Source organism: Bos grunniens, chromosome 19 (assembly GCF_055505025.1).
Source record: "Bos grunniens cultivar Pamir isolate PY7600 chromosome 19, Bosgru_T2T1.0, whole genome shotgun sequence".
Taxonomy (NCBI): Eukaryota; Metazoa; Chordata; class Mammalia; order Artiodactyla; family Bovidae; genus Bos; species Bos grunniens.
In genome coordinates this window covers 12365728-12378601 of record NC_141183.1, presented here as the reverse complement: position 1 = coordinate 12378601, position 12874 = coordinate 12365728, and the positions used below count along the sequence as shown (strand labels likewise).

The window sequence follows — 12874 nt, the reverse complement described above, 5'->3', positions numbered from 1 at the left end:
GGCAGCAGCAGCTAAGCCCCGGCTTGTCCACACACTCCCGTCATCTGAGTACTGCTCCCCAGCTCAGCGCACAGCGGGGCTCCCTTCCCTGGTTCTCAGGTGGCCTGTGCTGGGGCTGTTCCAGGGTCTGTGTGCGTTGTGCCTCAGTCCAGTCCTGCTGACATGGTGAGACATGTATTCGCAAAGTAGTGAGCTCGGGCACTTGGAGGCTCTGTGGGAGATTTCCGGGGAGATGTTAGCCCTGCTCTCCAAAATGGGAGAGGGTTCCCAGAGGTACATGTGTGGATTCTGGAGAAGGGGATCCAGGATGGGCCGAGAGCAGGGCTGTCTGGAGTCCCAGCTGCGAGGGGTGGGCTATGCCCAATGATGGACGCTGGTGACCCCGCTGAGCAGCTCCGCAGAGCCTGGCCCTCCACGCAGAAAGTTTGGGAGCAGGCACTGCTGCCCAGAGCACGTCGTCATGTCATGTGCTCCTAGCAGGGGGAGTGAGTCACCGATACCTTTCCCCTTTTGCCCAGGCAGCTGATTAGCACATTCCTGGGTCTGGGATTGCTGGGAGGTGGCGGTTGGAGTCCCAGACCAGGCAGGGCTGGTGGATTAGCAAGGTAACTTTGTGGGCTCTGGGGTAGGCAGTCAGGGCTTAACAGCCTAGGGCGTCCCAATCTCTCTCTTCCTCTCTCCAGGTGGCAGGAAGCGGTTGGCCTGGAACCTAAAAAGCAGCTGCTGGGCCTGTGTACTGGACCCTGAAGGTCTGGCTTCGGCATCTGCCAAGAGGCGGCTGAGTGGGCCCGCCCAGACTCCCCTCCAGGCCCCTGGCTTATTTTCTACTGGAGGCAGACCTCTCTGCTAGTTGAGTTTCCTCGGACTTTTCAAAGTGAGCGTTTTCCATTAACTGTTTTGGTTTAAATCAGTTCTCCTGAAAGCAGAATGTTCAAGTTGTGCAAACCAGGTCACTTGACAAGTTCACACGGGCAGAGGCTCAGGGACAAAGCTGTGTATATACAAGTTTGGTGGTGGTGTGGCTGTGTGAATAGCAGGTTAGACTGCTCATGGCTGGCTTCTGCCAAAAGTTGCTACAGGCTGTGTCCATGGCTTTGAGGACATGTTTCCCAAGTTGTCACCAGAATGCCTTTCAGGCATCTGTCCCTTCTCTGATCCAAATATCCAAACAGAAACCCCAAAGCCCAGATCCTGAGCTCTCTCAGCTCACCTCTAGCAGGATAAAGTGGGAGGGTCCTTCTTGGGGTCACTAGTAGGCCCACCCTGATGGTTTGCCTTATCTGGCCTGAGGCCTGTCACTGGCGGGAAACACCAGGCTGTTGGTGGCAGCTTCTTCATCCAAAGTTCTTTCATTTGATCCTCTGAGCAGGGCAGGCAGACAGAACTTTCCACAACAGCAGAAAAGGCAATCTTCACATCAAAGGAAAGTTCTATCTCTGTGTACAGCATGGTACTCTGTCTCTGGGCTTCGTGTAAACCGCTGATAGAAACTGTAGCTGCTCGTAAGTGACACAAGTGACCAAGAGTTAGGATCACCCAGCACTACACTCTGAGCCCAAAATACAGGAGCCCTGGGAACCACCCCTCCCTTGGGGCCCCGCGGGGCCGGGGCCGGTGGAGTTTCTCAGGGAACGTCAGCGGCAGAGGCAGGAGGAGAAAGCCCAGCAGGGCAGTGCAGTGTTTTCTGCAGCACTTGGCCCAGGGCTTTGCACCTGGAGTGTTGATGAATTTGTTGATTTTGTTGAAACGAGATCAACATGGTGGTACAAGGGCTTCTCATAACCAAGTTCCTGCCCCCACTACAGACTGCTGGCCCATCTCCAGCATCCAGGTCTTTAGTGACTGCCTGGAGGATCTTGCCAGCATTAGGGGCCAAACTGCGCCCCTCAATATTTATATGCTGAAGTGTTAACTCCCCGTACTCCAGCATGTGACCTTATTTGGAAATGGAGTCGCTGTAGATGTAACTGGTTAAGATGAGGTCAAACTGGAGTAGGGTGGGCCCTACTCCCTGGACACCAGGAGGCTGGTGTCCTTATTAAAAGGAGAAATTTGGACTTCCCTGGTGGCCCAGTGGTTAAGAAACTGCCTCCCAATGCAGGAGACACAGGTGCAACCTCTGCTCTGGGAAGATTTCACATGCAGAGGGGCAAATAAGCCCCGTGAACCACAACTATCAAGCCCATGCGTTCTAGAGCCCATGCTCTGCAACGAGGAGCCTCTGCAATGAGAAGCCTGTCCACCACAATGAACAGTAGCCGTCGCTCACTGCAACTAGAGAAAGCCAGCGAGCAGCAACAGAGACCCAGTGAAGCCAAAAATACATAAATAAAACTTAAAAATAATTTTTTTAATAATATTTATTTGGTTGCCCCGGGTCTTCGTTGTGGCACGTGGTATCTTCTATTTCCTTGCAACATGCAGGATCTTTCCTCGCGGCATGTGGGATCTAGTTCTCTGACCAGGGATAAACCCAGCCACCTGCATTGGGAGCAGGGAGTCTTAGCCACGGGACCACCAGGGAAGTTCTGCACTTTGATTCTAATCTGGGAGGTCCAAGCAGAAGGGCAGTGCCACTGAAGCCCACGTTTTGGGAACACTGCCCTGAGAGTGATACAAGCCATGACAGAAAGTGACAAATGACAGGGAGATGGGTTGGGCTGGGCCTTCTTCTGTACAGCTTCTCCTGTGCTTCCTCAGGTGTGGGGAAGCATCCCCTTACCTTCCCAGTGGGCAGAGGTAGCTGTGCTTACCACATATCATGCCCTTCTCCCCAAGTTCTCCATATGGAGGGAGACCCTGGTCCTCAATGACCTTGGTTATCTGTCCACCTTGCTTATGGGCCTTGCCCTTCTAGTGCTTCTCCTGCCCTCTGTCAAGCACCTTCGAGGTCCAGTTGTGGGGCAGAGAGCAGTAGCCAGGAAGGATCTGACCCCTTTGGCCAGGCACAGCGACAGGTGGGCTGAAAGATGAACCACTAAACATGATCCTGAGGGCAGGGCTGGAGCGGCTCAGTTTCAGCCCCTCGGGTGCGAGCATGACTGCGCAGCTTTATATAGCTCTGCCGGCCCTATATAAGAAGAAGGTGCCCTGGCCAACGGGAGCACGGAGAGCACTGTGGCGGCGGTGCTGGAGGTCACCGTCAGTCAGAAGAGCCTGCACACAGTTCGGGTCCGTGCACCTTCCTTCCCTGAGCAGGAGGGTCCCCACAGGGGTGGCCCAAACCATAGCTGCCAGGATGCCCAGCAGAACAGCCCGCTATGCCCGCTACAGCCCAAGGCAGCGGCGCCGGAGGCTCCTGGCTGATCGCAGCGTACGCTTCCCTAATGACGTCCTGTTCTTGGACCACATCCGCCAGGGCGACCTGGAGCAGGTGGGGCGCTTCATCCGGACTCGGAAAGTCTCCCTGGACACCATCTACCCCTCGGGTGAGTGCCTGCGGGGCCAGTGAGGCTCTGTGGGGTGGCAGGGGAAGGCCTGAGCCTTGACCTCTCCTGTCCTGTCCAGGCCTGGCTGCCCTTCATGAAGCGGTGCTTTCTGGAAACCTTGAGTGTGTGAAGCTGCTAGTCAAATACGGGGCAGACATTCATCAGCGAGACGAGACAGGCTGGACACCCCTGCACATCGCCTGCAGTGACGGATACCCTGATATAGCCAGGTGAGAGGGTGGCCTCTAGGATGTAGTCCCCCCAAAAGGTGGCCCTGCTAGTGTACCTAAAAACTCTAAGGGCTTCTGAAATTTCCTTTCTGTCCTGTTGCCTCCCGAGAGCAAACTGCAAAAGTTAGCGAAACTTCCAAAGGGTCGGTTTCTTTCTCCTCACTTCACCTGGCAAGAGAAAAAACAGGTAGATCTCAGAACCGCAGGCTGCTACCTTCAGGCAGGGGTGAGCATTCTCCGGGCCACGTTCTCTCCTCAACCAGGGCTGCCCTTTGCACCCAGGTACCTCATTTCCCTGGGGGCAGACAGAGAAGCGGCGAACGACGATGGAGATCTGCCTTCAGACCTCATTGACCCGGAATTCAAGGACTTGGTGGAGCTATTCAAAGGGACTAAGATGGACTGAGGCCAGCCCTGCCCTCCCAGGGCGCTAGCCCTGCCTGGAGAAGTCAGGTGCCCATCTCCCCCGGATGCCAGGATTGCCCCACCAGCGGGGCTATGGGCCGGCCAGACTGGCCAGGACCCCACACCTGGGCAAAACCCCTCCCCTCTCCCAACCCGCGGCCTGGCTTTTTCTTCGGGTGAAAAACTTTTTTTTATTGCTATACTTTTTACTTTTTCAATAAACGTGGTTCCTAAGCCCGTGGTGATGGCCTGATTACTGGGGACCGTCCTGTCCCAGTCTTTCGGCTCCGTCTGCTCTGGTGGTCAGCGGCCAACCGCCGTCCACTCTGGTCTGGGGATCCGACAGTGTCGGAGCAAGGAGCTAGAGTCTCGCGGCTCCCGACCACCGGTCCCTGCCGTCCATCGATCCCGCTACCCCCAGGCCCTGTCTGTCCCAGAACCCCGACCCCGCCGACCCAGGAGACTGTCCTCGACATCCCTCGACCCCGGGTGGCACGAAGTCTAAGAACCCCTCAGACCCCAGCCTCTCGGCCCCAGGCCTCAGTCTCCGCCCCTCCGCGGGCCCGCGGTCACGTGACCTGCGCCAGTGCGCGTGCGCGGCGGCGACACGTCACTTCCGGCCGGGCCCCTGGCAGCGGCGGCGGCGGCCGAGAGGGCGAGGTGAGGCGGTAGCGGCGGGGGCGGGGCGGGCGCGGCCCGGACCCGCCCTGGCGCGGCGGCCGCGAGGGGAGGGCCCCGGGCTGGGTCGCGGGGTTCCCGGCCCGCCGCGGCGGAGGCTAGGGAGGGCCACGGCGAGGCGGGGCGGGCCCGCGAGGCAAGGGGCTCAGAGGGAGTAGCGGGCCGCCGTTTTCCGTCGCTGAAGCTGCCGCCGCCTCGTCGCCCGGCGAGCAGCCCTGACGATGCTTCCTGACCGCGAAGCGCGGCCGGCCGGGTTCCCGCGGTTCGCCCTCCGCCGCCGTCCCGTGTATCCCACGCTCCTGGTCTCTGAGCTGGGCGAGGCAGTGTCAGGGGAGGGAAGGGGGTAAGAGGCTGCCATTCCTCCGGGAGCTCACCGGAACCCCGGGGGATGCCGGGGTGGGCGGGGACCGCCATGGGGAGGCCGCGAACGAAGCAACCCAGGTTTGTGAGAAACTTCAGGTAACGCGGAGGCGCACAAGTCGTATCCCCTACCTGCCTCCTAGGAAGACTTCCCAGAGAAGATGGTCATGAGCCGGGCCCCCAGGGCCAGGGCGACGACTTTGGGCAGATGGGGCATTTTGAGCAAAAGCCTTTGAGGTGTCAGGGGGAGTGTCCAGAGCTTTTAGAAAGCAGTGCGGGTGGGGAGGGAAGGGTCAGGCCCCAAGTCTTGAAGGAGAAGGCTTGATTTGGGGTGAGTGGAAGGGCTGGTGAGATTGCCAAGTGAGGAAGGAGGGGAATGCATACATTGGGGTTTGTTGCTTGGGAGGGAAGCTGCTGCTATCACCAAGAAAAGAGGGAGAGGGGTGGTGCAGTGCTTAGAGGCTTCGCCTGCGTCTTTTCAAGGGTCGCCAGGCCCATTTGGTATCTAAAACAGCAGTGTCCTGCTTGAGTGGTAGATTGCCTTCTAAAAGTCTCATTGGTGGAAACGGCTGTTGAGAACCCCACAGACACAGAATATGAAGGGGAGGTGGAGTCTTGAAAATTTTGAGTACCTATCAAAAATTTTAAAGTAACACAGAGTGGCTGCAACTGCATCATTGATTCTAACTCCGGAATATCCATTGTCATTTTTGCAGACAACAGAATATCATATCACCCCCTGCCTTTACACATATGGCTGTGTGTGGGGAAAGAGTTAAGACTGGCAGTCTGGAGACTGGGCTTTGGGCTCCCTTCCCCGCATTCCTCCTCCCTGGAGGTCTCTGAAGCCCTTTTTCCCCCATGAAAGAGCAAGGTGCTATATAGATCCATCCAGGAAGAGTCCCTCCCTGTCTCTTAGCAGAACCACATTGGTGCCAGGGGTCTGGAACCTGCCAGGGGTACAAACAAAGGCAGAGGCAGTCTCTGGGGTGCTCAGGGCAGCTCAGCCATCCTAGTCTAGCCCTGATTTCTGTGGCCTGGGAGGCCGAGAGGTTGGGAGTCTCTTGGGGCCCAGATCCCACTTTGCTGAGTGGCAGGTTTCTCATCCGCTAAACCTCCAAAGTGGGGTTTATTGGTGTTCTCCCTGGCTCAGTGCAATGGCTGCTCCACAGCTGGCCCTTGGCTGCTGCCCCTCCACACTGTGTCATATGTTTGTGGGTCTACGCCATGCCTGAGGTAACTCTGCGTTCAGTTTGCCCAAGGCTGTCCTGGCTTGCACTTCATAATCAAGAGCAGCCCTTTTACGCTCAGAAATGCCCAGTTGGATGATACATTCCTTCTATGATTGCCCTGTCCACTGTCTCGTTGGATAAGCAGCCACAGAGATTTTGTTTGAGGTTGTGGCTTCATGTGGCTGTACTTGGGTCCCTTTGAGCAGGAAGGCCTGGTGAACATTCTTGGGGGTTGTTTTGGCTCAGATGGGGATTCCATGGCCCATAGAGGGAAGAGACGCTGCCCAGAGCAGCGATGGATGACCCTCAGTCACGGAGTGGTTCTGGACTCTGCCGGGTGCTGAGCGGGTAGCCCGCTGGCTGCTATGGGCTAGGCTGTTGTGGACAACAGTCAAGGCCTGTGGAGTACACCAGGGGACTTTGTGTGGTTCTCTGTGACTCTGGAAGCAGCAGAGCTGGCTCTCTGGCTCAGACTGTGATTGGGAAGGGCTGGGGGCCCAGTAGCTGGTGACACTCACACCTGGTGAATTAGATTATGGCCAGACTGAGGGCTTGATGGCAGTAGAAGGCCCTGGTACTATCTGAGTGGGGAGTGACTTGGGTGGGGGCAGGTTTTGGGAAGATCATGCTGGCGTCACGTGTACCAGGGATGGAGAAGGGTAGTGCAGGGTACTGTCCCGACATGGATTGGAGAGTGGGCAGTGGATGTCGGACCAGGAGTGGGTGGGAATGGGAAGAAGTAACTGAAGAGCACATACACATAGGTGGAGGCTTGGGGTCTGTGGCCTGAGGGAAAGCTCTTTGCATCATCAGATCTGAGACCTCAGTAGTGTGAGCTGGGCCTCACAAGCTCCACCGAGCATGAAAAAACGGTGCTAACCTTTGTGCTGGCAATTGCCAGATACAGCCTGATCTCAAAGCTATTAAAAGGTAAAAAAGTTTCTCAGAGTTGATGGGATGTAGTGAGGTTTTGAGCTCCAGTCTTCAGGAAATAATTGTCCCTGATAATCATGGTAAACAAAAGTCGGCAAGCAAACAAGAGGAGGGAGATGTTTGCAGAAGTGGATACTCCCTCCCCGCTGGCCAGATGGACTGGAAACTCCAACCTCGGGATTCTCGTGGCCTACTGGGCCTTTTTAGGTGTCCCTGGCGCTTTTCCAGGCGTGCCACTCTCCCCGGCCTGCTGGTCGCCTGGCTCCTCTGCAGTCGCCTCTGTAGAGGTCCTGCTCAGCACTTTGCTCAGACAGTAAATGTGCTCGAGTTTCCCTTTGCTTCATCACGCACACTACCGTCAGCCCAGGCCTCGCGCCTCTCTTCACAACCAGTTGCCAGGCACAGGCAGTCTTGGCCGAAGGTCCCACTCCTCCCCGTGCTGCACTGAGCCCCTTCCTGCTAGGTCATTGGAGGTTTTGTCATGGTGGCTCAGAGGCCACCTCTCTGCCCTGGCCTTCCTTGAGTCCAACTGCCTTTTAGACATCTCCTCCCTGACCTTGTTTTGTCTCCCTTGTCCACGCCTTTGCGGCTCGGCCCTCTCCACTGGACAGCCGTGTGTTCCCAGGCTTCTGTTTTTAGCATCAGTGGTATGATTCGCCCGCCGTTGCCATGGCTCATACTTGTAGCTGTCACCTTCCAGGGCGGAAACAGGCCCAGTGTATATGGGCCCCTTTCAGTGGTCCTTCCCTCGGCACAGACAAGTGCTGTTTCTCTGGTTGTTCCTGTGCACCTCTTGGTAGCCACCAGGCCCTTTCCTTTGGGTACATCCTGGAACTGGAATGGCTGTCACGGAGCATGCATATTTGTTAGATTTTTCCAGGAAATTTCCTTTGGGGTCAGCATGGGGGGTCCAACTCCTTGGAGGAGGTGATGAAGGTGGGTGAGTGAGTGCAGCTCACTGTCCCTCTGTCTTCAGGGGTGCAGCAGGCCCTGGCCTCACGGGAAGCTGCTGGTATACTCAGGTGAAGCCTTGGTTTCCCTGCATCCCGCAGGAGGCAGGGTATCCACGGGGGTGGGGCAGGGCCAGCCCAAGGTCCTAAGGAGAAAGGCCCCCGGAGGGAGGCCAAGCTGCTGGGAGAAGACGGAGGACTCGGGGGTTCCTCACGAGTAGGAACCAGCTGGTAGGACACAGGCCATTAAAGACAGACCTGGTTGGGTGTGACTTCCCCCATCGAGAGGAGGCAGACAATAACTCCTTTTTAAAAAGTCCTTTTACTCATTCTTCAAGTCCTGAGGACATGAGAGCCTGCTGGTGTCTTGCCCTGGCCAAGGAACTTCCTGGCCGCTCTGTCCAGGGCACCAGAAACCTCGTTAACTCAAGTAGCACATCTTTGTGGGCAGGTGCCCAATGACAGGTACACAGCTCCTCGGCTTGTGGGGCATTCTAGCCTCTGGTCAGGAAGCACAGAGTAGGGGCAGCAAGGGATGGGTTCCCACTGTGGAGACCGAATGCTCCAGGGGCCTGGGGCCCAGGCCTTGGGAATGCAGAGACCAAGGGGAGCAGGTGAGGCGCTCAGAGAACCAGAGCCATGTATGCGTGTGCATGTGTGCAGTCGGGGCAATGGGAGCTGGAAGGGGCTGGCCTCTGAGTTAGGCCTGAGACTGAAAGGGGGCCTTGGACCAAAGTCAGGCACCCATAAAGGCCAGGCAGCCCTCAGGCTGTGACCAGAGGAGGCCAAGGCCGAGGCTGCCCTGGAAAGAAGCAGCCCTGGAGATGGGCAAAGCTGGGAAGGCAGGTACCCTGAAGAAGTGGCCCCCGAGGTCTGAGAGGACAGACTGCAGGAGGGATGAGGGGCCTGGGTAGGAGGGGCCAGCCTGGGTTGGGCTGGGGCTGGCTGATCCTCCAGGCGCCTCCCTCCTGTTGCTTAATTGAAGCCTCCCACTTCATTGCACTGCCAACAGCCCCTTGAGACGTGAGTGTTCTTGAGCCCCTTCCGTGTCCCCAGGGTACCCTCAGGCCAGAGAGGGCTTTCCCTCTGTGCTCTGGTGTCTGTGGGACTGGCATCTGGACAGGAGAATCATAGGCAGTGAGATCCCTCGAGTCCAAGAAGGGAGAAGTCCCTTTGTGAGGAGCAGGGCCCCTCTCCTGGGAGGGCATAGGCTTCTATGTTCCCCCCAGGAAGCTGGCTTTGTGCTCTGTCGTTACTACCTCAGCTTGTGGGCTGTTTTACCTGTGCAGATTTTTTTTCCCCAGCTGGGCTGTGCAGCATGTGTGATCTCAGTTCCCCTACCAGGGATCGAAAGCATAGCCTCTGCAATGGGAGCAGAGTGTCAACCCTTGGACTGCTAGGGAAGTCCCCCTGTACGGGTGTTTAAATGCCAAAGGAGCCAGAGAGGAAGTATCCACTGGGTCTCATCTTCCAGGCTCTTCAGGAGGGGCTGTGGCTGAGCATTCTGGGGCCCCCAGGCTCCAGGGGCGGGGGAGGGGAGGCACTTGTGCTCACAGGCCCTTCCCAGGCTTCCCCCATCCCCCAACACCTGGGGTTGGCCTCCTCTGGGGCAAGGCCAGGCCTGGGACTAGCCCTGTGCAACTAGCTTCCTCACCCTGCGGTGCATGTCCTCAGCCAGAGAGGGGACTTTGTCCAATTGGGCAGTTTTGAGAGTGAGTCTAAAAATAGACCCCCATCCAGGGCTGTCTGGTTCCTGGGCTGAGAGAGCCTGTAAACAAGACACACCCCAGAGTCTCGGTCACTAGGATTGGCCTGATGGCTTCCTCCAGGCTCACAGTCCTCCCCCAGCCCTCCTGTCACACCCTGGGGACCAGGAAGCCGGGCAGGCACTTTTCCCATTGGGAAGCACATCCCCATTTTACAGATAGGAAACTGAGGCTCAGTGGAGACAAGATCCTAGGCCCTGCAGGCCGCGAGGGCACTGGACGACTGTGGGCCTTTCCTGCAGCCCCGCGCTCTGTTAGCAGTGGTGTTCTGAGACTTGGAATATCAACAGGGCTTCCCGACCCTGGGGTAGGTGTGTTCCCTGGGCCGCGGTGGTCCAAGTGCGGGGTCCACTGGAGCTCAAGCTGCTCTGACTCGGACCTGTTGGTGGCCCCTGGCCAACGGTACTGAACCTTTAGCCAGCTGGATTGTGGCTCGACCCTGTCTACTGGAAGGCAGGGAGACCACAGTTAAAGGGAAGAGGCAAATGCCCCCACGCCCTTACCATCCCTGGACCCCTTCTGGAGAGGGTGGCAGGGTGGCCTCTATCCCACTATGTCATGAGGCTTCCCTTCCAGAGGCCGAGGGGATCCGGCAGTGGAGTGCGAGGACCAGACGCCCCAGCGATGACCAGGTGGGTCTTAGGTAGTGGCGTTACCTCCAGGTGTGGGGGGGTCCTGCCCTGTAGCCCCTCCTCACGGGCCGGGCTCCCCCCAGTTCCCCCGTCTCCAGGGTCGTCTACAACGGCAAGAGGAACAGTAGCCCCCGCTCTCCCCCCAACAGCAGCGAGATCTTCACCCCGGCCCACGAGGAGAATGTGCGCTTCATTTATGAAGGTACACGGAGTGTCCGCAGCCAGCCCCCCTGAGCCCCTCCTCCCCTGAACTCCTGTGGGGTGTGGAGACCCAGTTCTGGTCATGGGTGTGCATGGTCAGCACTGTGGTGGTCCTGACAGGCAACACCCCAGAAGAGGCAATGTTTGGAATCAGTGGTGTTTGCTGGGGAAGAGGGGGGCCATGGAAGATGGCGCACCCTGGGGAGCCTGGGGTGTCTTGGAAGTGGTGTGGTGGAGGTGTGAGCACGTGTGCACAGCATTTGTGCTGGGAGGTGGGGGGGTGGAGGACATGGGAAAGATGGGCACCCGCCTGGAGGAAGTGCTGTACCCTAGTGGGTTTCATAAGCCTCTGTGACTGGAGTTCTGGTCATGGTACCATGAGGCCAGAAGGGGCGTGGCTTGGGCAGGGCTCCTCGAGGGAGCAGGGTATGTTGAGGACAACTTCAGGTTAGGAGCAGGCTGGACTCGGGGGCCAGAAACTGTTGAAGTGGGAGTTTGGGCTCGGGGGGCCTGTGGGGCCACTCAGAGGGGAGGGATAGGGCAGGAGCGGGTGCCGTTTGCTTGGACACTGACAGGGCCGGATGGCAGGCCCCAGGGTAGGGGCCCTGACCACCCCTGCTTCCTGCAGCCTGGCAGGGTGTGGAGCGGGACCTGCGGAGCCAGATGTCGGGCAGCGAGCGGGGCCTGGTGGAGGAGTACGTGGAGAAGGTCCCTAACCCCAGCCTGAAGAGTAAGTGGGGCTGCCCTGGGCAGGAGGGGCCGACCAGGGGGCAGGAAGGCCCACCCACCTGCTGCTTCCAAGCCAGCCTGGTGGGGTGGCCTGGGTCCCAGGGCTTTCAGAGGCGAGGGCAGGACAAGGGACAGACCCTCCCTCTCCACCTGCACCCACCACTGACCATTCTGTCCCTTGGCAGCCTTCAAGCCCATCGACCTGAGCGACCTGAAGCGCCGGAACACGCAGGACGCCAAGAAGTCCTAAGGCGCGCCAGTGCCCCTCCCTTGGCCTCCGGGAGATCTGGGTGCAGCCTGCCGCTGGCCGCCTCCTCTCCTGTGGGCTCAGCTCCTGGGAGGGGGAGGGGGCCTTGCTCCCAGTGGGCCGAAAATCCCGGGACCAGGACAGGCATGATTGATGGCCAAGGCCTGCCCCTCCTCCCCGAGCCTCTCCTTTCCTCTCGGGGGATCTCAGGTTACCCCCGTCCCTAGGAGGGCCTCGGCCCTGCCAGCCCGTGCCCACCCCGGGCCTGGCTGGACCTTTGGAGCTGCTGGTCCTGCCTGCCCCCAGGGCCTCGACCCTGATTCTTGTCGCCTTCTCCTGCCCCCACCCCCAACCCCTGGGCACTTCCAGGATCAGGAGGGAGATGAGGGGCCTTTGTTATCTCCTGTGCTGTGGGACTGGGCTGGTTTTGTCCTGAAGTGGCCAGGAGCCAGGACAGGGTGGTCCCAGCCACACCCAGCATGGGTCCCTCACCGACCCCTGCTGCATCTGTGCCCGGGGCACGGGGAGCGTCTGACCCCCCACCCCACTGTCCAGCCTGGCCCTTTCCTTCCTTGTCAGCTTTAGGATGACACCAGCTCTCCAGGCCTGGCACACTGCTGGGTGCCCCCTCCAAGGGTTCTAGGCAGCGAGGTCTGGCTCACCCTTAGGAAGGGGCGTGGGGCTGGCCTGAGCTGACGAGGCTACCCAGTGGGTCCTGCTCTGTGTGGTGAGTTGGGAGGGTCTTCAGGGCCATTTTTTTTCTTCCTGTGCCCTCCAGATTCAAGTGTCTGACTGGAACCTGAAGACCAGTAAATAAAGGTGGGGTGGCATTGGCTTGGCAACTTGGTCTGTGAAGCCCCTGTCTTGGCTGCCCACACAGGTCTGGAAGTCCAAGGCCCAGAAGTTCCGTCTGATCCCTGGGCTCCACCAGGGGGCTTGGGCTTCTGGAGGGCAGTGGGAGGTGGACATGGGGGCCCTGGAGGTAACACATCCTCAGCAGCACTGGGCCCTTGAGGGGTGGCCTGTCTGCTGTCCAGGGAGGGTGGCTGCTGGACTTGGAGAGCCCCAGTGCACTTGACCTTC

At 58.6% G+C, this 12874-nt stretch overlaps 2 protein-coding genes across 7 annotated transcripts; both read left to right on the top strand.

The window, feature by feature from the left end:
- The first annotated feature begins 3101 nt into the window (after window positions 1-3101).
- On the top strand, window positions 3102-4297 carry PPP1R27 (protein phosphatase 1 regulatory subunit 27). The gene is made up of 3 exons (XM_086356623.1): window positions 3102-3428; window positions 3508-3658; window positions 3941-4297. Exons 1-3 carry the CDS (start codon window positions 3239-3241, stop codon window positions 4062-4064), a joined length of 465 nt encoding a protein of 154 aa, XP_086212749.1. The 5' UTR covers window positions 3102-3238; the 3' UTR covers window positions 4065-4297.
- A 378-nt stretch (window positions 4298-4675) lies between these two features.
- MCRIP1 (MAPK regulated corepressor interacting protein 1) lies at window positions 4676-12633 on the top strand. 6 transcript variants are annotated; one of them, XM_086356636.1, is made up of 5 exons: window positions 4676-4723; window positions 10559-10614; window positions 10698-10816; window positions 11444-11545; window positions 11730-12633. In XM_086356636.1, the coding sequence occupies exons 2-5, from the start codon at window positions 10607-10609 to the stop codon at window positions 11792-11794; spliced, it is 294 nt and encodes a 97-aa protein (XP_086212762.1). In that variant the 5' UTR covers window positions 4676-4723; window positions 10559-10606; the 3' UTR covers window positions 11795-12633. The 6 variants fall into 6 exon arrangements, with proteins under 6 accessions (XP_086212762.1, XP_086212763.1, XP_086212765.1 ...); XM_086356637.1 differs by having other exon boundaries at window positions 4676-5084; XM_086356639.1 differs by lacking the exon at window positions 4676-4723 and adding an exon at window positions 4813-5182.
- The last annotated feature ends 241 nt before the right edge of the window (window positions 12634-12874 follow it).